The sequence below is a fragment of the Oncorhynchus clarkii genome, chromosome 26 (genome assembly GCF_045791955.1).
Source record: "Oncorhynchus clarkii lewisi isolate Uvic-CL-2024 chromosome 26, UVic_Ocla_1.0, whole genome shotgun sequence".
NCBI lineage: Eukaryota > Metazoa > Chordata > Actinopteri > Salmoniformes > Salmonidae > Oncorhynchus > Oncorhynchus clarkii.
Genome location: NC_092172.1, coordinates 7,861,022 through 7,888,123, shown reverse-complemented (window position 1 = coordinate 7,888,123; position 27,102 = coordinate 7,861,022). Strand labels below are relative to the sequence as shown.

Sequence of the window (27,102 nt, the reverse complement as noted above, 5' to 3'; positions counted from 1 at the left end):
AATACATGAGCTAAGTCAGGGATGGGCAACTAAAAACGGAACTCCTCATGAGGGGTCGCAGTTGCTCGCCGGTCTGCGTACCTGTAGCACATGAACACGTGTGAAACTTACTCCTCGGCCTTATGTGTCCCACTTGTGTTGCCTCTTTCGCTAGCTTTTTGAGGTGGCGCGATCGGCTAAGACGCTTGAGGGAGGACGATCACATGTGCTAGCAAGGCAGAGGTCCCGAGTTTGCGCCGAATCGGGAGGAAGTGGTACTCACTAAGCAGGCAGCGTGACATCCACTACATACCCACATGTGAATACCCCCCCCCTACCGCATTGCAAGCTCAATATTTTAGTAGTCTCCTGCAAGACAGACGAGAAAATGTTTACGTTTTAGAGTTCATTTTGTACAAGTCTACACATTTTGCCACGGGACGTAGAGAAAATGTAGTAGTTTTAAAGCAAGTTTGTTGCAATACTACACATTTTGCCATAGGGTGGAGAGAAATGTTTGCAGTTATTTATATGACATTTGAGTGAGGCTGACTAACAAAATCAAATGGGGGTCCCCAGGCTGGTAATTCGACCATGATTACTAAGTTTAGATAGCTGGCCACTTGACTTACCAATCAACATTTTTTCGCTGACATGTGCTAATTGAGTGACTATCAGTGACTGACATAAGAGAAAAACTGCTAATGGACAGCCAAATTACGAAATTGCACCTTGTGTATGCTACTATTCTAACTTGCAACAGTAAGTTGAAACTAGAGGCTTTCACTGGTCCAAAAAAAGTTGGACCCGTTCTGAAATGGTCCTGGGGCTTTCCCAACCGGACCCAATATGAATAAGTACATTTTTACAATATAGAGACCCATTCCAGACGGACCTGAGGACAACTAGACTCATTCCATATTGGCCTGGTTGGATCCAGACCCAGTCCGATCTGAGTGAGGGAAGCAGCAGAAAAGTAAAATGTTATGCTACTTTATTAACCGGAGCGGATAAAGTGCGAGGGAGAGGAGGTAGAGAGAAGTGACGCTCTAGCAGGGGCCGTGCTGTGTGTGTAGGCTCATACACAGGGAGGAGGAAGGGAGAGATGAGACTGCAACCAACCAAGCCAGCTCACGCTATAGTAGACTAATAGCTGCCATAGCTAAGTTATTCATCATCTAATATGATTACATAGTACTTGTCTTCAATCCGGGAGAAGATATTTAAGCTAGCTAGGTAGGCTAATTAAGGCTGCATGTGCTTTTTTTGTTCTACAGTTAAACAACAACAACTCCATTCAGAATATAGTAGTAGCAGCCTACCTTTTTGGCTCTTGGTCGTTGTAGCCAATCCTTCTCCTTAAACTTCCAATTCCATCATTTTAATTCCATCTTCCATTGAATAGATAGCTCCTAACTTATGCCCCACACAGATGCTCTATGAATAGCCTATTGCCTTTTTTGATGGCTTATGATTGGCCAACAACAACAAGCAACACGTGCCACCTACGTGAAAAGCAAAGAGCAGCAACATAAATTATACAATTTCTCTCTCGCTCCCTCTACTGCAGCAGTCGCGTTTTTTTACTATATGGGTTCTTCTGGAAAAGTAATTTTAAATGACACGTACCTCGAGAGATTCATATCTGATTCGACCCGTGACATTATTTTGAATTCTGGATCGGGACCCGCTTGTGTAGTCGGGAACTGGCCCATCCCTAATCAGTTGCCCATCCCTGATCTAAGTGGTTGATAATTGGTATTCAGTATGACTTATTTACTTTAAAGAACTACTAAAAATAGTGACTTTGTCACAGTACAGGCAGTTCTACAGAGATGACTAGGAATGAAATAATAAAGCAATCAAATAAAACAAATGTAAAAAAACACAAATGTTTTATGAAATTAAAGTAAGGTGAATAAACAATGGTTAATACGTGATCAGCAGTAATGGGCAGTCACTACCATCATGGGCCTTTTATTAACGGCTTATTCTGTGTTACCGCATTCAACCAAAAAAAATGATCGAAACCCGAAAACTGATAATTATATATATATATATATTTATTTTTATAATCGAACTGAAACAGAACCAACCTCAAAAATCTAAAAGCACTAATCGCTTAGCACTAATGTGCACACACACACGAGTGACAAATATATTTGTCCACGCAAGGCGTGGATTCATTTCATGTAAGTTAAATCATGAAGACATTGACTCCATGTAAAGTGAATACAGGAGAGACTGCAACAGCAACCTTGTATTAATAAGCATATCTTGAGGGGGAAATAAGAATAGATTGAGAAAGTGCACCGCCACAAGCAGTGTCTGGATGGGACTATGGGGATGCAGGTTTGATGCTAATTCCAGTAGAATGTTCTCCTTGATTCTCAAATAACAACTCTCAATAGGTGTTAAACTACTCTTCAGATCAGATACCCATGCCTCCACAGTGAGTATATGACCAACTACTCGCATAGCACAAACCATTAAACAAACATAAAGCTTAAGGGTTCTCAAAACTAATACAGCAACACAAACAGCCTCAATTAAGGTACAAAAAAAGTGCCGGCCTCTGCACAAATACCATGCCAATTATTTCTCTTTTTGAAAGTGAATACAGGCCCTTTCCCAAACAGCATTTAAATTTGACGTTTTAAAAACCTCGTCGGTCGAGCCGACAAAGGGCCTGGAGAGAGGACGATCGATAAGTGACAGGCGGAAAGAAATGGGACACGTCTACAGAAATCACACCCCTTCCTTTAGTCTGTAAAGAAAACGAGACAACAGGGACATTGTAAACAGAGTTCAATAGAAACCTTTGTCATTCCCAAGACTTATCCACAATAACAGGGTAAGTATATATGCAGCAAAGTGATTAAGAGGAAAAACATCATCTCCAAAAGCCAGGTTCAGTTCAAATCACCAAAACAAAGCCTCTTACAAGAATATGTTAATGGAGGTTGAGGGGCAAATTCACTAAACACTAGCCTACATGCATGCCAGTTGTACTTGTAAGTCAATAACAAATATACTGTATATTAGTGGTGGAAAAAGTACACAATTGTCATACTTGAGTAAAAGTAAAAGGTACCTTAAAACCTGTTATGGCTGCAATCCCGATACCGGGATCGATATGACAACTACCAGTGAAAATAGAGGGCGCCAAATTCAAACCACAGAAATCTCATAATTACAATTCCTAAAACATACATGTGTCTTATATCATTTTAAAGCTATTCTCATTGTTAATCCCACCAAAGTGTCTGATTTCAAATAGGCTTTTCAGCGAAAGCACTACAAACGGTTATGTTAGGTCTCCACCAAACCACAATAAGCACAGCCATTTTCCAGCAAAATATAGCATTCAGAAAAATCCGAAATAAAGATAAGATGAATCACTAACCTTGAATTATCTTCATCAGATGACACTCATAGGACTTCATGTTACACAATACATGCATGTTTTGTTTGATAAAGTTCATATTTATATATTTTTTTAAATGAGTTTACATTGGCCCGTTAGATTCACTAGTTCCAAAAACATCAAGGGATTTTGCATAGCCACATCATTCAACAGAAATACTCATCATAAATGTAGATGATAATACAAGTTATACACATGGAATTATAGATATACCTCTCCTTAATGCAACCGCTGTGTCAGATTTCAAGAAGCTTTACGGAAAAAGAAATGCATGCAATAATCTGAGACGGCGCTCAATTTAAAAACACCACAGCCGCAAAGATGGCGTCAACATAAACAAGAAATTACAGGATAAATATTCTTTGATGATCTACATCAGAAAGCACTCCAGGAATCCCAGGTCCACAATAAATGTTTGTTCTGTTCAAAAATGTCTGTTATTTATGTCAAATACCTTCTTTTGTTAGCACGTTTGGTATACATATCCAAACGCTAATTCTGGTCAGCGTTATATCGGACAAAAACTTCAAAAAGTGATATTACCAGTTGAAGAAACATTTCAAACTAAGTACAGAATCAATCATTAGGATGTTTTTAACATATAGCTTCAATAAAGTTCCAACCGGAGTACTCCTTCTGGTCATCGTGAGCAATGGAACGCAAGTGACTACCGGGAAAAAGCACGATCACAAAATGGCTGCTTGATGGACATCTGATATATTCTGCTCTCATTCACTCCCACAACAACATAGAAGCCTCATTATAATTTCTATTGATGGTTGACATCTAGTGGAACCCCTAGGCAGTGCAACATCATTCATATCTCAAGGGGATTTCATTTCGGACTGTGGTGAATACATACAAGCTCAGATTTCTGACTTCCTGTTTTGATTTCAACTCAGGATTTTGCCTGCCAATATGAGTTCTGTTATACTCACAGACATCATTCAAACAGTTTTAGAAACTTCAGAGTGTTTTCTATCCAATACTAATAATAATAATATGCAAATATTAGCAACTATGACTGAGGAGCAGGTCGTTTGATATGGGCACCTTTCATCCAAGCTACTCAATACTGCCCCTGCAGCCATAAAAAGTTATTAGAAAACGACTCAAGTAAAAGTCCCCCAGTAAAATACTACTAGATTTATAGATAGCCAGGGGCACACTCCAACATTTAAAAACAAAGCATTTGTGTTTAGTGAGTTCGCTAGATCAGAGGCAGTAGGGATGACCAGGAATGTTCTCTTGATAAGTGTGTGAATTGGACGGATCTTCTGTCAAAATGTAACGAGTACTTTTGGATGTCAGGGAAAATGTATGGAGTAAAAAGTACATCATTTTCTTTATGAATGTAATGAATTAAAAGTTGGCAACAAAAAAATTATATATACACTACCGTTCAAACATTTGGGGTCACTTGTTTTTGAAAGAAAAGCTCATTTTTGTCCATTAAAATAACATCAAATTGATCCGAAATACAGTGTAGACATTGTTAATGTTGTAAATGACTATTGTAGCTTGAAACTCGAGGTTCTACTGGACCGGGTTATGTGTTGTGACGCTAGCCACAATGAGCATTACGCACAATAGTGGAATTTGCGGTTTGCCTTCAAAATAAAAGTATGTCACTGACAGTGATGCAAATTAATACAAATTGTAGAATTATGCCATACTTTTATTTTGAAGGCTAACCGCAAAGTCCACTGTTGTGGCTAATCCTTATTGTGGCTAGCTTCACATAGATGGGTCCGACCACCATTAATCAATTAAGAACGGTCTTATAAATTAGGGTTATTGTAGAAGGCACCTAGCTATATAGTTAGCTAGCTAACTATAAAGGTACTGAAACAGATTATGTCGTTTTCCTATGTTTTCGGGGATGAACATTGTTTGCATTCATGAGCTAGCTAGCTTTTTTTTATGACTAGCACTGTAGGTGCGCGAGACAACTTTACCAGCATCATAGCATATGTATCGATGAATCGTTGTGAAATATGAAATACGAGTGATAGTGTAATCAATGTGTAATAACTACGTAAAAAGTTAATGAACGCGTTAAAGTATTATGCGGCGTGTAGTCATATTCAGGTCCTGATTGGTCAAATCGTGTTATTGGACACGTCAAATCATGTTATTGGACACGTCAAATCATGTTATTGGACACGTCAAATCGTGTTAAATAGTATATTTTTTGACACGCAAAGACCCAAATGCCATTCCATAGAAATCCTGATTGAGAATGTGACGACTGAACAATGAAACAGCACAGCAAGTAAGTGAAAGAAATAGGTTTGATTTATGTTTTACTGGTAATGGGGACAAACGTAAATGCCAACGATGAACTTTTTGGTCAGTGTGGTGTGTGTGTGTGTGTAACCTTTATTTAACTAGGCAAGTCAATTAAGAACAAATTCTTATATACAATGATAGCCTAACCCCGGCCAAACCCGGACGACGCTGGGCCAATTGTGCGCCACCCTATGGGACTCCCAATCACGGCTGGATGTGATACTACAGTCCCTGGTTCGAATCCAGGCTGTAACACATCTTGCACTGAGATGCAGTTAATTAGACTGCTGCGTCCATTTGTGTGTTTGAACTATTTACCTGTACTAGAATGCTTAAAAAGGCTGCTAAAATCTTAAATATTGGTATCGTTTTTTTAGGCAAGGAAAATATCGGAATCGGCCAAAAGTATCATATCGGTGCATCACTAACAGATATTCCCAAAAACTACTTAAGTAGTACTTAAGTATATTTACTTAAGTAGTTTACACCACTGCTGTACATCGGTCTGATAAACTGTTAAAGTCTCAAATGACTCTTATCTCTGCCTATCCCATGGTTGTCAATGGATGTGAATGTTAACAGCGTCAGAGAGTGCTGCTTTTTCGTACCATGAAACTGGATCAGTCAGAAACCTACTCTAAGCCCTTAGCCTCAAGCAGGAGACAAAACCCAACTCAAAGTGATCCCAGGCTCACACCCTCAACTCTACAGAAATCATCCATCATGTGCAGTGGCATGCAGGACTCTTAGATCTGCCACATTGACTTGTCTAGGCCCACTCAAGAAAGAGACAAGGACAGAGAAAAAAGAAAGGAAAGCTCTGGCAGGAAGTGAAAGTAGGCTCTGTCATGCGAAGAAACCTCTAGCATTTTAATACACAGTGCAGTAATGTAAGAGTGGGGAAGACCTTGGTGTGTTTCAGTGAGATGGTACACGAAATCCCAGAGCCACCCACAGGTCTCCTCTCCTGTTTCAGTTGCCTACCTGCTTCTCACTCAGTGCTGTGATCGTTGCTTGACGTTCATGGAGCTGCTTCTTCAAATCAGCATTCTGCAACAAAAAAAAAAAGAAAAAAAAAAAACAGAGAGCAACAAGCTTGTTATAGCTCCCTTATACATAGCTGTAAAGAACTGCTCATTTGTGACAGCTGAGTTGGATGTGCGTGCTATGTGGGGAGTGTGCCAAGCTCGGGGTGCTGTGTTTGTGTGCGTGGGTGTAGGTGTAAAGAGCAGAGACAGCAGCTTTAACTAGCATGAAGTCCAAGCTAAAAATGACTGTGCACACCGTTTTCCACGGGACGAGCGAAGTGAGGTGGAAAGAGTAATCCACTCCCCTCACGTCACTGGGCTACCACAGCCACAGCTGTCAGCCACATGAGGGGGAACTCAGAGCTGGGATGTAGGGACACCACTGAAATGTGGGATGGGCTGCTGCTACAGCAGAGTCCCTGTAAAAAGGGCTGCAGGATGATAAAGTATGGTGGGCGGATACTACAGAGATAGAAGAGCTCTGGGGAGTTTAAGGCTGTTCTCAAAATTGACAGCGTGAAGTAGAAGAGGTGGAATTTGGAGCACATCTAAAACCTCTGAGCCCCAGTGACAAGGACATCATATCTTGCCTTTTATCCGGTTTTCCTCTTTGGCTGTTTTAAATCCTATTTTTCAACTGTGTAGACTGAGTAATAGGGATACTACATTCTTTCAAAAGATTGAAAACCTCTGAACAGACGGAACTGTTCTGTAGTAATTAAACTAATGTCAACCCCAAAACGTATACTGTATTTGGGCCTAGCAATCTGGTACAACTGTCTTGGAGACAGGAGGGGCTTACCTGTGGATCCTGCTTCATCTGGGACACTAGTTTCTGTGAGAGAGAAATCATAGAAAGTTATCAACAACCACATAACAATTTCATTGATACACATAATATATTACAATGAGAGAGGCTGTGCCACTTGTTCCTAACATGTCACATGCTTCGTAATGGTTTGAGAAAAGGTTTTACATGTTTCCTAAGAGAACGCTCCTTTCGCTCACCCTCCCCCTTTAAACGTTGCAGTGCCTAATGCCTTCTTGTTGTCACAGCCATACAAACTGTAGACACAGTGGCCCCCAGAGGCACCTTCCAATACTGCAACCTTGGAACACATTCATAGCTCCCCACTGTACAATCCATTCCAGACAAACAAGGAGGTTCATGCTCAACTGGATGGGCCACACCGAGAGGTACATTCAGTGGTTGCGAATAGGAGCACTATACGGACTACACTGAACATATGATCAGTCTCATAGCAATGAACACATGTTTCTATAAAGGAGCACATCTGGCTAGTGATAGATGTGTGGGGATAAGTTTTCTTCATGTTTCTAGTTTCTGCATTTGAGTTGAACCAGATGAAGGGTATCACGCACCAAACCTCAAAACAGAAACATTATGGATGGCAGGAAAATACAACTAATAAGACTACAGAGTATACACTCTTACAAAAAAAGTGTTACAAAAGGGTTCGTCAGTTGTCCCCATAGGAGAACCCTTTTTTGTTCCATGTAGAACCCTCTTTGGAAAGGGTTCTGCATTGAATGACATGCATTGAGTGCATGTCTCCTACGGAGACAGCCGAAGAACCCTTTTAGGTTCCAGATAGCACCTTTTTTGTCTAAGAGTGTAGAGTATACATTAACAGGATGAAGTATATTTTTCTGACCCAAAGCCAACACTAAACCATACTTAAAAGGACAATCGCTGAAGGAAGAGGCTGGGGGAAGCAGAGTAGAGAAGGACGGTGGATAAGCAGACATATAGGATGAGTCTAAGGAGGAAGTATTCATGCAGCAGTCTGAGGGCAAGAATCTGATGGAGTGAATTAACAAACAAAACAACCATATTCTGTTGCACAGTTTGGTGTGTTACCAACTTTCCTCCAGAAAACACCTCTGATGATAATTTCCAGGTTAAGGAAGTTACCAACTGGTGGTTAAACGGCAGAAAAGCAGAGAAACGCATAGTCCCATTACCTGATGAACCTGTATTTCCGCTTTCAGGGCCTCTTGGAGGGTCTGTAATTCCATCATTGATCCTTTCTGTCGGAAGCTCAGTCCTGGACAGCTTTCAGCCTGTTCAGCCAGGAAGAAGGATATTTTATCCCTTCATTCAACAACAATACTAATATGTCAACATAAAGACTTGTGACAGTGAAATCAAGTTGTGCTGACAACAAAGCAATGACATGGTATCAGGCCATAGAACACTGTAAAAATGGAGATGTTATCTACCACCTTGAGTAAAGGTGGACGTTAAAGTAGACATTTCCAAAACACTTCACATTGAACATTTAATTATTAGTTTATAAACCTGTATATATATATATATATATACACATATATGCACACACACACACACACACACACATACAGTTGAAGTCGGAAGTTTACATACACTTAGGTTGGAGTCATTAAAATTTGTTTTTCAATCACTCCACAAGTTTCTTGTTATGGCAAGTTGGTTGGTCATCTACAAGTCATTTTTCCAACAATTGTTTACAGACAGATTATTTCACTGTATCACAATTCCAGTGGGTCAGAAGTTTGACTGTGCCTTTAAACAGCTTGGAAAATTCCAGAAAATTATGTCAAGGCTTTAGAAGCTTCTAATAGGCTAATTGACATCATTTGAGTGAATTGGAGGTGTACCTTTTGATGTATTTCAAGGCCTACCTTCAACCTCAGTGCCTCTTTGCTTGACATTATGGGAAAATCAGAAGAAATCAGCCAAGACCTCAGGGAAAGAAATTGTAGACCTCCACAAGTCTGGTTCATCCTTGGGAGCAATTTCCAAACGCCTGAAGGTACCACGATCATGTGTACAAACAATAGTATGCAAGTATAAACACCATGGGACCACGCAGCCGTCATACCACTCAGGAAGGAGACGCGTTCTGTCTCCTAGAGATGAACGTACTTTGGTGCGAAAGTGCAAATCAATCCCAGAAAAACAGCAAAGGACATTGAAGGTGCTGGAGGAAACAGGTACAAAAGTATCTATATCCACAGTAAAACGAGTCCTATATCGACATAATCTGAAAGGCTGCTCAGCAAGGAAGAAGCCACTGTTCCAAAACCACCATAAAAAGTCAGACTACGGTTAGCTACTGCACATGGGGACAAAGATTGTACTTTTTGGAGAAATGTCCTCTGGTCTGATGAAACAAAAATAAAACTGTTTGACCATTGTTATGTTTGGAAGAAAAAGGGGGAGGCTTGCAAGCTGAAGAACACCATCCCAACCGTGAAGCACGGAGGTGGCAGCATCATGTTGTGGGGGGGCTTTGCTGCAGGAGGGACTTGTGCACTTCACAAAATAGATGGCTCATGAGGGAGGAAAATTAAGCAACATCTCAAGACATCAGTCAGGAAGTTAAAGCTTGGTCGCAAATGGGTCTTCCAAATGGACAATGACCCCAAGCATACAAAGTTGTGGCAAAATGGCCTAAGGACAACAAAGTATTGGAGTGGCCATCACAAAGCCCTGACCTCAATCCCATAGAACATTTGTGGGCAGAACTGAAAAAGCGTGTGCGAGCAAGAAGGCCTACAAACCTGACTCAGTTACACCAGCTCTGTCAGGAGTAATGGGCCAAAATTCACCCAACTTATTGTGGGAAGCTTGTGGAAGGCTACCCGAAACATTTGACCCAAGTTAATCTATTTAAAAGGCAATGCTACCAAATACTAATTGAGTGCATGAAAACTTCTGACCCACTGGGAATGTGATGAGAGAAATAAAAGATTCTCTCTAGTATTATTGTGACGTTTCACATTCTTACAATAAAGTGGTGATCCTAACTGACCCTAAGACAGGGAATGTTTACTAGGATTACATTTCAGGAATTGTGAAAAACTGAGTTTAAATGTATTTGGCTAAGGTGTATGTAAACTTCTGACTTCAACTGTATACACACACACACGTGACAAATATATTTTTTTTTAAAGTTTAAAACAACCAATCTTTTCGCGGGTTCCCATTAAAACGACAAGAAAATGTCATTAAAATTCCACGTGAATTCACAATGCAGCTGTGCTGCTGCCAGCAAAGGTTTGGGTCTCCTGGTGCGTCCCTTTCTGATGATTAAGGCTTTGCACCTGTACTACCATTACCGTACCTCAATTCCACCAAAGTTTGCATTTCACCACCTTCCCGTTTAACTTCTCTATGTACGGCCATACAGGACTTCGCTGTTGTCATTTGCCTTTCTCATTTTTCCAACTGGTAACGGCGAGGACGTAGAGGTGGAAAGTTGACTCCAAAATAATTGATTCCTCGACTCCTTGCATGTCGACATCCCGGTGTTGACTCCTATCGCTGAGTGTCAAGATTGTGACAGCTAAGTTGGGGTGTGCGTGTTATGTGGGGAGTGTGCCAAGCTCGGGGTGCTGTATGTGTGTGTGTGTGTGTGTGTGTGTGGGTGTAGGTGTGGTGTAAAGATCAGAGAAAGCAGCTTTAATTAGCATGAAGTCCAAGCTAAAATGACTGTGCACACTGTTTTCCAAGGGATGAGTGAACACATACGCTCGCATCTTTCAAAGCGAACTAGCGAGGGACGATGAGAGAGGGGAGGGGCACAGTATAGGCAGGTCGGACACCAAGTAGACGAAGTCAGAACTATTGCACTAGGCAATCAAAAGCTGCATCTAGCAAATGGTATGCTGTATCTCGCATCATTAGCAAAGAGAAAGAGCAGGCGAGCCAGCGTGTGGGAGAGAGGTGTGCATACAGTGCCTTCTGAAAATATTCAGACCCCTTGACCTTTTGCACATTGTTACATTAGCCTTATTCTAAAATTGATTAAATAGTTTTTTTTACTCATCAATTTTACACACAATTCCCCATTATGACAAAACAGAAACAGGTTTAGAAATTTGTACCAATTTATTTTTAAAATATAACTGAAATATCACATTTACATAAGCATTCAGACCATTTACTAAGTACTTAGTTGAAGCACCTTTGGTAGTGATTACAGCCTTGAGTCTTCTTGGGTATGATGTTACAAGCTTGGCTCACCTGTATTTGGGGAGTTTCTCCCATTCCTCTCTGCAGATCCTCTCAAACTCTGTCAGGTTATATGGGGAGCATCGCTGCACAGCTATTTTCAGGTCTCTCCAGAGATGTTCGATTAAGTTCAAGTCCGGGCTCTGGCTGGGCCATTCAAGGACATTCAAAGACTTGCCCAAAGCCATTCCTGCGTTGTCTTGGCTGTATGCTTAGGGTCGTTGTCCTGATGGAAGGTGAATATTCGCCCCAGTCTGAGGTCCTGAGCACTCTGGAGCAGCTTTTCATCAAGGATCTCTGTACTTTTCTCTGTTCATCTTTCCCTTGATCCCAACTAGTCTGCCAGTCGCTAAAAAACATGCCCACGGCATGAGGCTGCCACCACCATGATTCATTGTAGGAATGGTGCCAGGTTTCCTCCAGACGTGATGCTTGGTATTCATGCCAAACAGTTCAATCTTGGTTTCATCAGACCAGAGAATCTAGTTTCTCATGGTCTAAGTCTTCAGGTGCCTTTTGGCAAACTCCAGGCGATCCGTCATGTGCCTTTTACTGAGGAATGGCTTCCCTCTGGTCACTCTACCATAATGGTCTGATTGGTGGAGTGCTGCAGAGATGGGAGAACCTTCCAGAAGGACAACTATCTCCACAGAGGAACTCTGGAGCTCTGTCAGAGTGACCATCGGGTTCTTGGTCACCTCCCTGATCAAGGCCCTTCTCCCCGATTGGTCAGTTTGGTCGGGCGGCCAGCTCTAGGAAGAGTCTTGGTCGTTCCAAATTTCTTCCATTTAAGAATGATGGAGGCCACTGTATTTTTCGGAACCTTCAATGCTGCCGAAATGTTTTCTTACCCTTCCCCAGATCTGTGCCTCGACACAATCCTGTCTCGGAGCTCTATGGACAATTATTTCGACCATATGGCTTGGTTTAGGCTCTGACATGCACTGTCAACTGTGGGACCTTATATAGACAGGTGTGTGCCTTTACAAATCATGTCCAATCAATTGAATTTACCACAGGTGGACTCCAATCAAGTTGTAGAAACATCTCAAGGATGATCAATGTTAACAGGACGTAACTCAGCTCAAATAAGGTATGTTTTTTATTTTTAATACATTTGCAAAAAATCTGAAAACCTGTTATTCGCTTTGTCGTTATAGGGTATTGTGTGTAGATTGCTGAAAAAAAATATATAATATTTAATCCATTTTTGAATAAGGCTGTAACGTAACAAAATGTGAAAAAAGTCAAGGGGCCTGAATACGCACTGTGTGTCTTGGTTATCTGTATCTTTCAATGTCTTATCTAATATGCCTCGCAAATTCACCAAAGTAGCCTAAAGTTTACATCATCCTCTCTGGTTTTATTTAAATTACACAACTTTCCCGAGGCCTTTATAGCCTATCGTCTAGTTAGACTCTAACATGTAAAATCATATGTTTTGTGATAACTGCACTGTGATTAAAATGTTCAGTTATGTGTTAAGGATCCCAATTGTATTTAAACGTTCACACCCCTAACACACACACACACATCATAAATGTTCATAGCTTTACCTTCACACAGTCTTCAGTTTTGAACACCATCCAATTTTGCATTGAGGGGGTGGCAGCTGTGACACAAAAAAAAAGAATGAATCAGATAAGCCACTCCACTTAAATAATGTCGCAGTACAACGTCCAGCAGCATGTCATAGTATGGGCTTTCCTCACACACAGCAGGGGCACAAAACACTTGCTGTCCACTCTCTATTCTCTCTCACTGTAGAGCCCATTCAAAGACGTCAGGGCCCAAGGCTACTCCACTAAGTCGTTAGATTGTGATATGCCAGAGAAGATTCCGCATAATGTTTTGGAATTTGTTTTTTTCTGGTTTTTGTTTTACATCATCTCACTCTACTATGTTTTGGATAGTATGGACTACCCTCTCTTCTCTAGGCCTGGTTGGGCCTTTAAAGTATTAATAGTACATTAGACAATTGTGTGGTCTAAAACAAATGCAGTATTTTTTTTTTTTGAAGACTGTTTGATAATCATTGGCATTTAAATACAGATTCTGCTATTCTGTACAACTTATTTAAAAGTAACCTGCTGATTTCTGATAGTGAACTATAATGCTAATGTGACCGGTGTGAAATGGCTAGCTCGTTAGCGGGGTGCCCGCTAATAGCGTTTCAATCGGTGACGTCGCTTGCTCTGAGACCTTGAAGTAGTTGTTTCCCTTGCTCTGCATGGGCCGCGGCTTTTGTTGAGCAATAGGTAACGATGCTTTGTGGGAGGCCGTTGTTGATGTGTACAGAGGGTCCCTGGTTTGAGCCCAGGTAGGGGCGAGGAATGGGACAAAAGCAAAAGTGTTACACTAAGAAAATAAAGAGATGAATGTGCAAACTAACATCCTGCTAGTTTTGTACACTGTGTGTAAGCAACTCATAGAGAGTGAAAACTGGGAAAGAGAGCGAGTCAAATCGCAGCAGTGTTACAGCCTCCCAGCCGGCGGATTGATTTCCGGCCAGGGCCTTGTGCCAAGAGAACAATAATAACATTGGAGCCATTACATGGACTCACCACCTGGCTGAGTGGACTGGCTTCCTCCCTCTCCCATTTTTCACTCTCTCTCTCTCTGTCTCCTGCTCTCCTCATATCCTTCACTCACTATCCTTGAGAACATGCCAACTTCAGGGGAAAGAGTATATAGGTAAAACACAGTCCAGGTGTACATTAGTGATGGGGGAATAAATCGATAGTTACCTATCCCTAGGCCACATTTATTTGGGGGAAATAACTGTATACTTAAGCCTGCAAATGAGTTTTATTTTGTTCAGTAGGTAAATATTATATATTATTTTGGGCTACTATACAGTGTCTTCGGAAGTATTCAGACACCTTGACCTTTTCCTTGACTTTGACCTTGAACTTGACTTTTTCACCTTGACATTTTGTTACGTTACAGACCTTATTCTGAAATGGAATAAATAGTTTCCCCCCCTCATCAATCTACACAAAATACCCCATAATGATAAAGCAAAAACAGGTTTTTAAAAATGTATGCTAATTTATCACAAATAAAATAAGTATTCAGACCCTTTACTCAGTGGGTATGATGATACAAGCTTGGCACACCTGTAGTTGGGGAGTTTATCCCATTCTTCTCTGCAGATCCTTTCAAGCTCTGCCAGGTTAGATGGGGAGTGTCGCTTCACAGCTATTTTCAGGTCTCTCCAGAGATGTTTGATCGGGTCTGGGCTCTGGCTGGGCCACTCAAGAACACTCAGAGACTTGTCCCAAAGCCACTTCTATGTTGTCTTGGCTGTGTGCTTAGGGTCGTTGGAAGGTGAACCTTCTCCCCAGTCTGAGGTCCTGAGTGCTCTGGAGCACGTTTTCATCAAGGATCTCTCGGTACTTTGCTCCGTTCATCTTTCCCATGATCCCGACTAGTCTCCCTGTCGCTGCCGCTGAAAAACATCCCCACAGCATGATGCTGCCACCCCCATGCTTCATTGAAGGGATGGTGCCAGGTTTCCTCCAGACGTGATGCTTGGCATTCAGGCCAAAGAGTTCAATCTTGGTTTCATCAGAGCAAAGAATCTAGTTTCTCATGGTCTAAGAGTCTTTATGTGCCTTTTGGCAAACTCCAAGCGGGCTGTCATGTGCCTTTTACTGAGGAGTGGATTCCGTCTGATTGGGGGAGTGCTGCAGAAATGGTTGTCCTTCTGGATTGTTCTCCCATCGCCACAGAGGAACTCTGGAGCTCTGTCAGAGTGACCATTGGGTTCTTGGTCACCTCCCTGACCAAGGCCCTTCTCCCCCAATTGCTCTGTTTGGCCTGGCGGCCAACTGTAGGAAGAGTCTTGGTGGTTCCAAACTTTTTCCATTTAAGAATGATGGAGGCCACTGTGTTCTTGGGGACCTTCAATGCTTCTGAATTGTTTTGGTACCTTTCCCTCTGATCTCTGCCTCGACCAAATCCTGTATCGAAGCTCTACAGACAATTCCATCCACCTCATGGCTTGGTTTTTGCTCTGACATGCACTGTCAACTGTTGGGACCTTATATAGACAGGGGGGCGCATTTCCAAATAATGTCCAATCAATGGAATTGACCACAGGTGGACTCCAATCATGTTGTAAAAAGATCTGAAGGATGATCAATGGAAACAGGACGCACCCGAGCTCAATTTCGAGTCTCAGCAAACGGCCTGAATACTTATGTAAATAAGGTATTTCAGTTTTATATATATATATATATATATATATATATATATATAATATACACACACACATTTGTACAAATATCTAAGAACCTGTTTTCACTGTAATTATGGGGTATTGTCTGTAGATTACTGAGGAAAAAGAACAAGGCTATAATGTAATGTAACAAAGTGTGGAAAAAGTGATGTGGTCTGAATACTTTACGAATGCACTGTATGTAGCGTTAGCCAGCGCTAGCCGGGTGTACCTGCGGAAAAACTATGGTATTTTTCATCCTATAGATTGTTCTCCATCTTCTTTTTAAATAGTGATCAATGTATTTTCAGCACTTTTACTTCCATGACTGAACAAAACGTGTTTTCTCATGCTCTCTCTCGTCTCTCAGCAGCAGACAAATAGTGAGCAATATGTTTGGAACATCAAAACGCCAATAGAATCGCAGTGTCGCATCGCAATACATATCCTATCGGGAGCTAAGCATTAAGATAATATCTGGAGGTCCCTGGTAATTCACAGCCTTAGTGTACAGGAAGCTGATCTACGATTCAAATGATCTAGGAGAAGTACACTGCTTTTTCATACTGTAGGTTACTAAAAGTCTGTAAGAGTTCCAGTAATTTGAATTAGGGAAATAGTCTGTATCCCTTGATTTAGAAGAATATAACATGATCAAAACCAAAAAACTAAAAAGCACTTAGTCCATTGTTAGTCCACAGAAAACTTTGTAAACAATACTGTATAGCTTCAAATTATGTTTAAAAAAACGTTACAGTTTGCATGCACAGTGTTTGTGTTTGTCTTTCATTATGATTAAACCATGCTGTCATGGAATGTCATTGCTTGAACACCATAGCCTACAGACATATAATAAAAAAACAAGTGATATTTGCACATAACAATGTCATGCATTAAATGCATTTGCACCGTTGTTTTTGTTTTTGTTTTGTTCGTGGTCCACTCTTTGATGGTATGCACAATTTATAGTGCAAGGGTTAGGACATTGCAATGAAAAATCATCAACAGTTACAGTGGCTTTATTTTCTAAAAACCTGTACTTTCTGCAGAAATCCTTGAAATTATTAATGATGAGCATACTAAATGTTAATACTATAGGTATAACAGTTGTAGGCCTACCAACCTGGACTCAGGGGTATACGTGACATAGTAAATGTAAATCCAGAACACTCCAATTAGTATGATATGTTTCGTTTCATATGGTATGTATTAATTTGTGGATGTCCATCATCCATTTCATATGATGTTACGAATTTCAATTCGTACAATAAGTTACAAATTGCAACTCGTACAATCAAATAAAATTGTATTAGTCACATGCACCGAATACAACAGGTGTAGACCTTACAGTGAAATGCTTACTTACGAAACCCTAACCAACAGCGCAGTTTCAAAAAAAAGATGGACAAGAATATGAGATAAAAGTAACAAGTAATTAAAGAGCAGCAGTAAAAAAATAACAATATATACAGGGGGGTGCCGGTACAGAGTCAATGTGCAGGAGCACCGGTTAGTTGAGGTAGTATGTACATGTAGGTAGAGTTGTGACTATGCATGGATGACAACAGACAGTGGCAGTGGTGTGGAGAGGGGGGGTTGGAACTTAAAAATCGAATAGTTTCGTTCTGAACAGAATCATTATTTAATCTGTATAGGAAAGTCGTTATGAGCTAATTGTATTTTGCTTAACAGCATGGCTTAATCATAATGAAAGACAAACACAAACACTGTGCTGCCAGTCACTACGGACAGACCAGTGTAGCTAGCTGACAAGCTTGCAGAACAGCACTAGAATGAAAAACACGTCTTACCTTTTTGAAGTTAGTTAAATCCAATGTGAAACCTGATAACTATAGTATCCTTAACTAGCATTGAAAATGTTAATCCCTTCTTCTCTAATTAAACATCTCTCCATAATATCGAAATCACGCTTGTAACATCGTCAGTAGGCTAGTAACCTATACTTCAGAGGGGAAGGGGCTGGTAGCCTACACCTACACACAAACTGGCAGGCCGACACAGAAATACGTTTCTGAGTGACAGAGTGAAAGCTTTGCATTGGCACTTTGTTGGATTTTTGGGGGACTGGAAAAAAAATGTCAGGAACGTAAAATTATGTAATTAACGGGTACAATGCTTTTAAAATAACAGTTCTGTTCCGGAACAGTATAGATCGCTTTCATTTCCAGTTCTGTTCGTCAAATAACATTTGAACACCACAGCATCTCTGAGCATAGAATCCATGCCCCGAAGAATGTAGGCTGTTCTGGAGGGAAAGGGGGTCAGACCCGGGACTGGATGGGTGCTAATAAGCTAAAATGCTATTGTTGTCCGTGATGAGATTCGAACATGCAACCGCTGGGTTGCTAGACGTTTGCGTTATACACACACCCTACTTTTGTTTTTGCCTTAACTTCTTTGTGGTAGGGGGCAGTATTGGGTAGATTGGATGAAAAACGTGCCCAAATTAAGCTGCCTGCTACTCAGCTGTAAAAGCTAGAATATGCATATAATTAGTAAATTTAGATAGAAAACACTCTGAAGTTTCTAAAACTGTTTGAATGATCTCTGTGAGTATAACAGAACTCATATGGCAGGCAAAAACCTGAGACAAAAATCCAACCAGGAAGTGGGAAATCAGAGGTTTTGTAGTTTTTCAACTCAGCCACCATTGAAGATACAGTGGGGGGCCTCCCGGGTGGCGCAGTGGTTAAGGGCACTGTACTGCCTGGGTTCGCGCCCAGGCTCTTTCGTAACCGGCCGCGACCGGGAGGTCCGTGGGGCGATTGGCCTAGCGTCATCTGGGTTAGGGAGGGTTTGGCCGGTAGGGATATCCTTGTCTCATCGCGCACCAGCGACTCCTGTGGCGGGCCACTGACACATTGGTGCGGCTGGCTTCCGGGTTGGATGCACGCTATGTTAAGAAGCAGTGCGGCTTGGTTGGGTTGTGTATCGGAGGACGCATGACTTTTGACCTTCGTCTCTCCCGAGCCCGTACGGGAGTTGTAGCGATGAGACAAGATAGTAGCTACTAACAATTGGATACCACGAAATTGGGGAGAAAAAAGGGGGTAAAATTCAAAAAAGAAAAAAAAGAAAAAAGAAGATACAGTGGGATATTAGTTATGTTTCACTTCCCAAGGCTTCCACTAGATGTCAACAGTATTTACAAACTATTTTGAGGATTCTACTATAAAGGAGGGGCTCATAAGAGCTCTTTGAGTGAGTGGTCTGGCAGAGTGCCACAGCCTCGGTCTGGCGCACTCACATGAAAAGTAGCTACGTTCCACTTCATTTGTACAGACATAGGAATTGTCCAGTTGGAACATTAATGAAGTTTTACATCTTATAGATTGATTCCATACTTAGTTTGGCATGTTTCTACGGGCTATAACGGAATTTTTTAAAACTTTTCGTCCGACGTTCAGCGCGACCTGAACGTGCTTTTAGATTTGTTTACAAAACGCCCTAACAAAAGAAGATATTTGGACATAACTGATGGACATTATCGAACAAATCAAACATTTATGGTGGAACTGGGATTCCTGGGTGTGTATTCTGATGATCATCAAAGGTAAGTGAATATTTAAAATGCTATTTCTGAGTAATGTTGACTACCCAATATGGCGGGTATCTTTTTGGCTGCTTTGTTGTCTAAAGGCTGTACTCAGATTATTGCATGGTTTGCTTTCTCCGTAAAGTTTTTTTTAGATCTGACACAGCGGTTGCATTAAGGAGAAGTTTATCTAAAGTTCCATGTATAATAGTCGTATCTTTATCAATGTTAATTATGAGTATTTCTGTAATTTGATGTGGCTCTCTGCACAATCACCACATGTTTTAGAGCTACTGAACGCCAATGTAAACTCTATATTAACTTTATCAAACAAAACATGCATGTATTGTGTAACATGAAGTCCTATGAGTGTCATCTGATGAAGATCATCAAAAGTTAGTGATTAACTTTATCTCTATTTCTGCTTTTTGTGACTCCTCTCTTTGGCTGGAAAAATGGCTGTGTTTTTCTGTGGCTTGGTGGTGACCTAACATAATCGTTTGTGGTGCTTTCGCTGGTGTAAAATACTTGTATGCTTGAGGAATTTTAATTATGAGATTTTTGTTGTTTTGAATTTGGCGCCCTGCACTTTCACTGGCAGGGGTTCCGCCAGTCCTTGACAGGTTAAGTAACCGTCTGTCTTTAGTAACAATACCAAACGTAACATATCATACTAATTTGGGTTTCTAGGTTTACGTTTACTATTTTACGTCTAGACTATGAGACCAGGCTGGGCCTACATACAGTTTAATCAAATCAAATTGTATTGGTTGCATACAAATATTTAGCGGATGTTATTGCGAGTGTAGCGAAATGCTTGTGCTCCTAGCTCCAACAGTGCAGTAAGTGAGTACAACAATGAGTAGCGTTCCTACATTGTAATTCCGCTGCACCTGTCTAAATACATGATGTAAAGTGGGGCCAAACATGAACGCCATGCAAAACTAGAAATGTAAGCTACAGATGGGATGGTCACTGCACCTGTCTGTCACTCAAATAAACTAATAATAAAGACATCGTTTAAGAAAAACTGATACAATATCAAGCGTTCCAATCTCAGCCGTTCGACTGGAATAGGGCCTACAACTACCCCCACTATTTCACCAGCTAGGCCACATTTATTTGGGGGGGGGGGGGGGAAATAACTGTATAGCGAATCCTGCGAATTAGTTATATCTTGTTCAGTAGGTAAATACTCTTATTTCTCAGAGTAGGCTAGTATGTGGGGCACCAGGAGAAAAACTATCGAGTTCCACTTGATGCAGGCATAACTAAATTAGCTAAAGATAATTCACGAGCTGGAGTTACTCCTCCAAATAGCAAGTTGGTTGTCCAATGAGAATCGGCTTAGTTCTTTAACACTATTAACTTAAATATCACATGGTATAAACTTGAAACAAAAAAATGAACTACGCAAGAGCAGGGGATGCACATGTCAACCCTCTTTTGGAATAAAATATAAGAACTTATGTGATACGTTTTTTTTATTTTACGTGAAATGGTAACCTACTCAATAGCATTCACTAACGCTTTTGTGGCGCTATTACGTGTTACTCGTCGCGAAAAAAGAAACAGAGGGCAAGCAACAAAGCATTCGCAAAACTAAAAAGCAGACACATTGACTTATTAACATCTTATTATCCACCTGAAATGGATGACTGCCCGGCAGTTCACCACGCAATAAAATACATTAGAATTGTGCTTTGAAATTCTTTGCAAACGTTGTTTTTATTGTATAACAGAGGCGTAAAGCTTAGCGCAAGTTAGAATCAGCCCCTTTACGCACTACGTTCAATACCCTCCAATAGCAAGGCACTTATAAAATATCACCCAACTCCTAGAATATGGATATATGAACAAAACGATTGCTCGGCGACTGCTTTCCTTCGACTAAAATGCGAATACACTTGATCTAAAACAACAATATTAATCAGATAAAAGAGAGTAGCGGAGATGGAAATGAAAGTTCTTATAATAATAGAAAGATCCCGAGATGTTCTTACCCTCCTCTTTTACTCACTTGAGCAGCAGCCAACCCTGCTCTTCTCACACAAATTATTTAAATAAATATTTACAAACACCGTAGTACTTCTTCACCGAAAAACGCCCAGAGCGTGTATTTATCCACTTAATATCCAAATACACTCCATTGCATATGATGTGATTTTCCCGATAATTTTTCCCACTATTTAATTTGAGTATAAAGAGAAAAACTGAGATACAGAACAAGAACTCTTCGTCAATCTCATTCACCCCCCTATCCTGAGCACATTGCACATCAATGCGCGTAGGAAGAGTGAGCGAGAACGGGGCAGGGAAAACTAAGGGGCACTAAGCACAAAACAAGTCACCAATGGCTCTGATTGATTCAATAATATCATTAAAGTATTAAATCGATTCAGTATATTGTGATGCTATGTATAAATATAGATGAAATCGCATTTAGTAGAGGATCTACTTTATGTGACGGTGCGGCGAATTTATTTCCCTTTGCCTAAGGAACGGAGGTGATATGCCTCCATTGCCTAGGAAAAAAACCCGGATGTAGACTTGATGAAACGCTTCGTATGTAAAGTAACAGACCACTTTCACGAATTGTCGGACACAAATACCCCAACTCTTTGCAATGATATACCACATTCAGAAGCTTTGATCATAGTCAGACAGACAAACACGTACAAATCAGATATTGTTACTTACTAACGTGAATAAATGTAATTGTAAATAATAATGTTCTTAACTGACTTGCCTAGTTAAATAAAGGTTAAATATATAGAAGAAAAAAAATGTTTTGTTAGAAGAACTGAGGTTGATAATGATGTAAGACTATCTGACAGGCACAGACTTTTTCTACATTTTGTTGGCTTACAGGCTGAATTTAAAATGAATTAATTTGATATTTTGTGCCACTGATCTTCACACAATACCCGATATTGTCACAGTGGAATTGTGTATTTTTTTTTTACACAATAATTTTTTAAAATCTGAAATGACTTGAGTCAACCCCTTTGTAATGCCAAGTAAAAATGTGCTTCACAAGTCACATAATAAGTTGCTGGACTCACTCTGTGTGCAATAATAGTGGCTAACATGATTTTTGAATGATTACCCCATTTCTGTACCCCATACACATACAATTATCTGTAAGGTCCCTCAGTCGAGTAGTGAACTTCAAGCACAGATTCAACTACAATGACCAGGGAGGTTTTACACTGCCTCACATAAAAGGTCACCTATTGGTAGATTAAAACTATACTAAATATATTCACATCACAAAATAATTGATTAAAACACACTGTTTTGCAATGAAGGTCTATAGTAGTCTCAACAGCACTCTATAGGGTAACACCATTGTGTAGCCGAAGGACAGCTAGTTTCCGTCCTCCTCTGGATACATTGACTTCAATACAAAACCTAGGAGGCTCATGGTTCTCACAACCTTCCATATACTTACACAGTAATTATGACAACTTCCGGAGGAAGATTTCCAACCTAACAGAGCTATTGCATCATGAACTGACACATTGTCCACCTAATCAAAGGATCAGAGAATTGATCTAGTACTGAAAACATAAGCTTCATCTAGCTAGCACTGCAGTGTATTAAATGTGGCGAGTAGTTGACTTAAAGAGAGAGAAAGACGATAGTTGAACAGTTTGGAACAAATGTATTTATTTAAAATTAAGGAGAAGCGAGAGAGAGAGAGATTTTGTTGTATTTGTTCTCTCACTTTCACTTAACTAGCGAATGCAGCTAGCTAGTTTAGCATACTCAAACACCCGGCTCAAACAGAGAGGGATGCTACATTATGTTAGCTAGCTGGCTATGGCTATCCAACACTGTAATGCTACCAAGTCAAGGTAAGCTTTTGGTTTTATTAATTTATTGCCACCAGGGTCCGCTGATGTAACTGCTAAACTGCTTGTTGCCTGTACACTGTACTGCATGACTGTAGCAGTTTTACTTGCACATCCTTATTTTTGTAAATAAAAATAAAAATGTCATATCCAATTACGATCTTGTCTCATTGCTGCAACTCCCCAACGGGCTCGGGAGAGGCGAAGGTCGAGTCATGCGTCCTCCTAAATATGACCCTCCAAACCGCAATCTTTAACACCCGCCCACTTAACCTGTAACCCAGCTGCACCAATGTGTCGGGGGAAACACCATTCAATTGACAACCGAAGTCAGCCTGCAGGCACCCAGCCTGTCACAAGGAGTCGCTAGAGCCAAGTAAAGCCCCCCCCCCCTGGCCAAACCCTCCCCTGGGCTAATTGTGTGCCGCCCTATGCGACTCCCAGTCACGGGAGGTTATGACACAGCCTGGGATCAAACCTGGGTCTGTAGTGACGCCTCAAGTACTGCAATGCAGTGCCTTAGACTGCTGCGCCACTCAGGAGGCTGCTAACGCGCTATTTCTAGTAGCTATGTTGACTTTGACAGTCTTTTTATTGTTGCCTGGTCACAGACAGCTGTTGTGTTGTGCACTGAAGTCCTGTGGAATGCTTTCAACACCTTGTCCGTGTCCTGACGAATTGAGGCTGTTCTGAGGGCAAAAGAGGGGGGTGCAACTCAATATTAGGAAGGTGTTATTAATGTTTTGTACACTCAGTGTATTTGAACCGAATTCATATTCTATCAGGCAGATGGAGTTTTGTGACCATGGTGATTCCAACATTGTTTGTTTAAATAGATCAAAAGTAAAGAACTTTACAGACCATGTGTGGTCTTGTTGCACTACATGTAATTAAGAAATGAAAAAAGGGTCCTTATGATACAGTATAGCTGACCCTGCTCATTCCTGATTCATTTTAGACAAATCTGACGGCGCTGACCAAATCACATTTTTGAGAGAAATATTAAAGTCACAGGGGGCTATTGCAAGAAACTATATACATAAGATCATTTTCCAGTTAATAATCATTATTGCCAGTTTTTAGAATTTTGAACAGTTTGAAATTGGGATCCTTTGAGCCAAACAAATGCATTTCCAGGCATAGAGCCAACATGAATAATATTGAAAGTATTTTGAAAATACCAAAATAAATATTTTCCCTTATCAAATTCTCCTAAATGTACATTTTAAGCTCAAATAACACAACAAAATCAATCATTTGTGTAAGGTTCTGTATTTATTTTCTTAGTCAACCTTGTGTTCTGTTTCATTGTGTTTGTAGCCCTGTGTCTTTGTGTTCTTGAACGTAGCCCTGACTTTCATTTTTGTTCATTGTTAGTTACTCACCTGGTCTCATCAGCTCCTTATTTAGTTCAGTTCATTCTGTTTGTGCCTTTGTGAGGTATTGTTTGTTTTGACTCTACTAAGCCTTTTCGTAGTTCGTTTGTGAGAACCAATTATAGCCTTCAGTCCTAGTTTTGATTCACCTGCCTGTTTGCCTACTTGTGTATAATCATTATCTGCCTGTGACCATGATTCCTGCCTTCTGTGAAGGCGTAATAAACACCTGCCGCGCTCGACATGTGAATCTACACCTTTTTCTCCCCGAGTATTCATTACAATTTTCTACTATAACAATAACGTTTCCCTGCTGGAGAAGGGTTGTCCCAACTTTCAAGAATCTGTAAACAAACTTTCTGCTTATTCTGCTAATTTTGACATGAGGCTGAGAGCAAATTTAGTTGTTTTAAAGCAAATTCATTTTGGGGGGTTGGGGGGTTGGGGGCCCCAAAGCTTGTGGGCACCCCTGTCAAGATTGGGAATTGAATGCCAGAACAGTCCCATATCTAACAGGCCCCTGTCCTACAGCCTAGATTAAACCCCACATTAGCCCTGTATCACACAATTAGACAGAACATGACTACAAAATAAAATATGGCAATTTATTTGAAAGCAAATGATTAAGGCATATTAATCATATCCACAAAACATGTGGATATTATCATATTCAACATCTGCAAATTCTAGAGTGAAACGCTTAGAATTCCAGATCCTTTGTATTTTGTTGGAACACCACGAAAAGGATCAAACCACTCTTCTCAAAATGTCAATGTTTGTATGCTGAAAGGGTGTGCACATTTGCCCGTAGGCTAACATGCGAGTTGGGTATTCTACTTTTATGAAAAATGTCCCGTTCACACAGTATGGAAATTACTATTGTGATTGAAGTAATATAGGATGTTTGAACATTACGAATGAGACGAGTTTGTATTTGAAAGATGTACCATACTTTTAGAGATATATTAATACTTGTTCATAAGGACAGTAGGCAAACAATTACCTGATCAGAACTTTCTATTTCGGCCCTATTTTGTTCTCCACGAATGCAAATTATTTTTTTACCCTGTTGTCTTGTTTAAGAAAGGTTAGCCTCGGACTTCAGTTAACGAGATGGGATTGGAAGGATTGCAACGCAAGACTTTTGTAGTCCTATAAGATATTGACCTGTTGAAATGATCAAGCATATGCGTTATGTTGGAGATTGGATTGTCCACAGTGAGTGCCTGCAGCATGGTCATTGTGTGCACCCGCAGTAGTCCTCTTTCTCCTTGACCTCCTATTTAGCACAGAGCATTCTAAATGCACAACATCTCATGGCTGTAGACTAAAGTCTGTTTGCTCTTTGGGTTTGAGATTGATCTTGCAGCCACTTCAGTAGTGCTCATCAAAAGTGCTACTGTGGCCCCGACATCTCCTTTGTGAGCCACTGTATCCACCACTGTAACAGCCAGAGAGTGGTGATGATTAGTGCAGACACAGCATGCCTAAGGACAGAATCTGCACAAGTAGAACCTATAGGGCACAGGTGTCAAACTCATTCCACGGAGAGCCAAGTGTCTACAGGTTTTCACTCCTCCTTTATTGATGAATTAAGGTAACTAATTAGTAAGGAACCACACACCTGGTTGTCTAGGGCTTAATTCAAAGAGGAAAACAAAAACCTGCAGACACTAGGCCCTCCATGAAATGAGTTTGACACCCCTGCTATAGGGGATCACTGGAGACAGTCTTGTGTGGCCTACTGAAGCAAGAGCAGGGTTCTCAGTTGGGGTAAAATCACATCAAATCTTGATCCTGGCCTGCGGCATAGTAGAGTTTATGAAGAAAGGTCAAATGTACTCAATGTACTGCACAGCTGCAATTTAGGACACTAACATGTATTATATGTCACGTACGAATGGCTTAAAATACAGTATGATGCAACATAGTGGCACACAATATGACAGGGTTAGGCAACTACATTCAGCCGAGGGCCGATTTATGTCAGAGCCGAGGTTCGGGGGGGGAATGTTTTGATATTGAAATAAAAATATCTGCATTGGGCCTTTAATAATTTATGGATGCAGTGCTATGTGAAATATCAAGTTTAGTTATCATCACATAATATAAGTAGAGCTATTGCAAAAGTTATTGTGTGGTAAACATGCATAGAGGAAAGTCTTTCACAAAAAGCAGCAGTTTTGGGATCTCAGCAAGGTCACAGCAGCAATCAGGTGAGTGAGTCATAGAGTATAGTACAGCCCCCAGCTCAGAGTCACTCTAATGACATAGACTGTTTCAAATAGTGCCTTCAGAAAGTATTCAAACCACTTGACTTATTCCAAATTTTGTTGTGATACAGC

General features: G+C 40.6%; 1 protein-coding gene across 3 annotated transcripts in view; it reads right to left on the bottom strand.

The window, feature by feature from the left end:
• LOC139384685 (PHD finger protein 21A-like) overlaps positions 1 to 21,797 on the bottom strand; it is a 50,059-nt gene extending 28,262 nt beyond the window's left edge. The window contains exons 1-5 of one of the 3 annotated variants that reach the window (XM_071129509.1): positions 21,528 to 21,797; positions 13,303 to 13,358; positions 8,713 to 8,811; positions 7,529 to 7,561; positions 6,683 to 6,748 (exon numbers count right to left, since the gene is read on the bottom strand). In XM_071129509.1, coding sequence (XP_070985610.1) covers positions 6,683 to 6,748; positions 7,529 to 7,561; positions 8,713 to 8,811; positions 13,303 to 13,344 — 240 coding nt within the window. In that variant the 5' untranslated portion in view covers positions 13,345 to 13,358; positions 21,528 to 21,797. The remainder of the gene's footprint in view (positions 1 to 6,682; positions 6,749 to 7,528; positions 7,562 to 8,712; positions 8,812 to 13,302; positions 13,359 to 21,527) is intronic. The other 2 variants (XM_071129508.1, XM_071129510.1) reach the window with 2 other exon arrangements.
• Between the last annotated feature and the right edge of the window lie 5,305 nt (positions 21,798 to 27,102).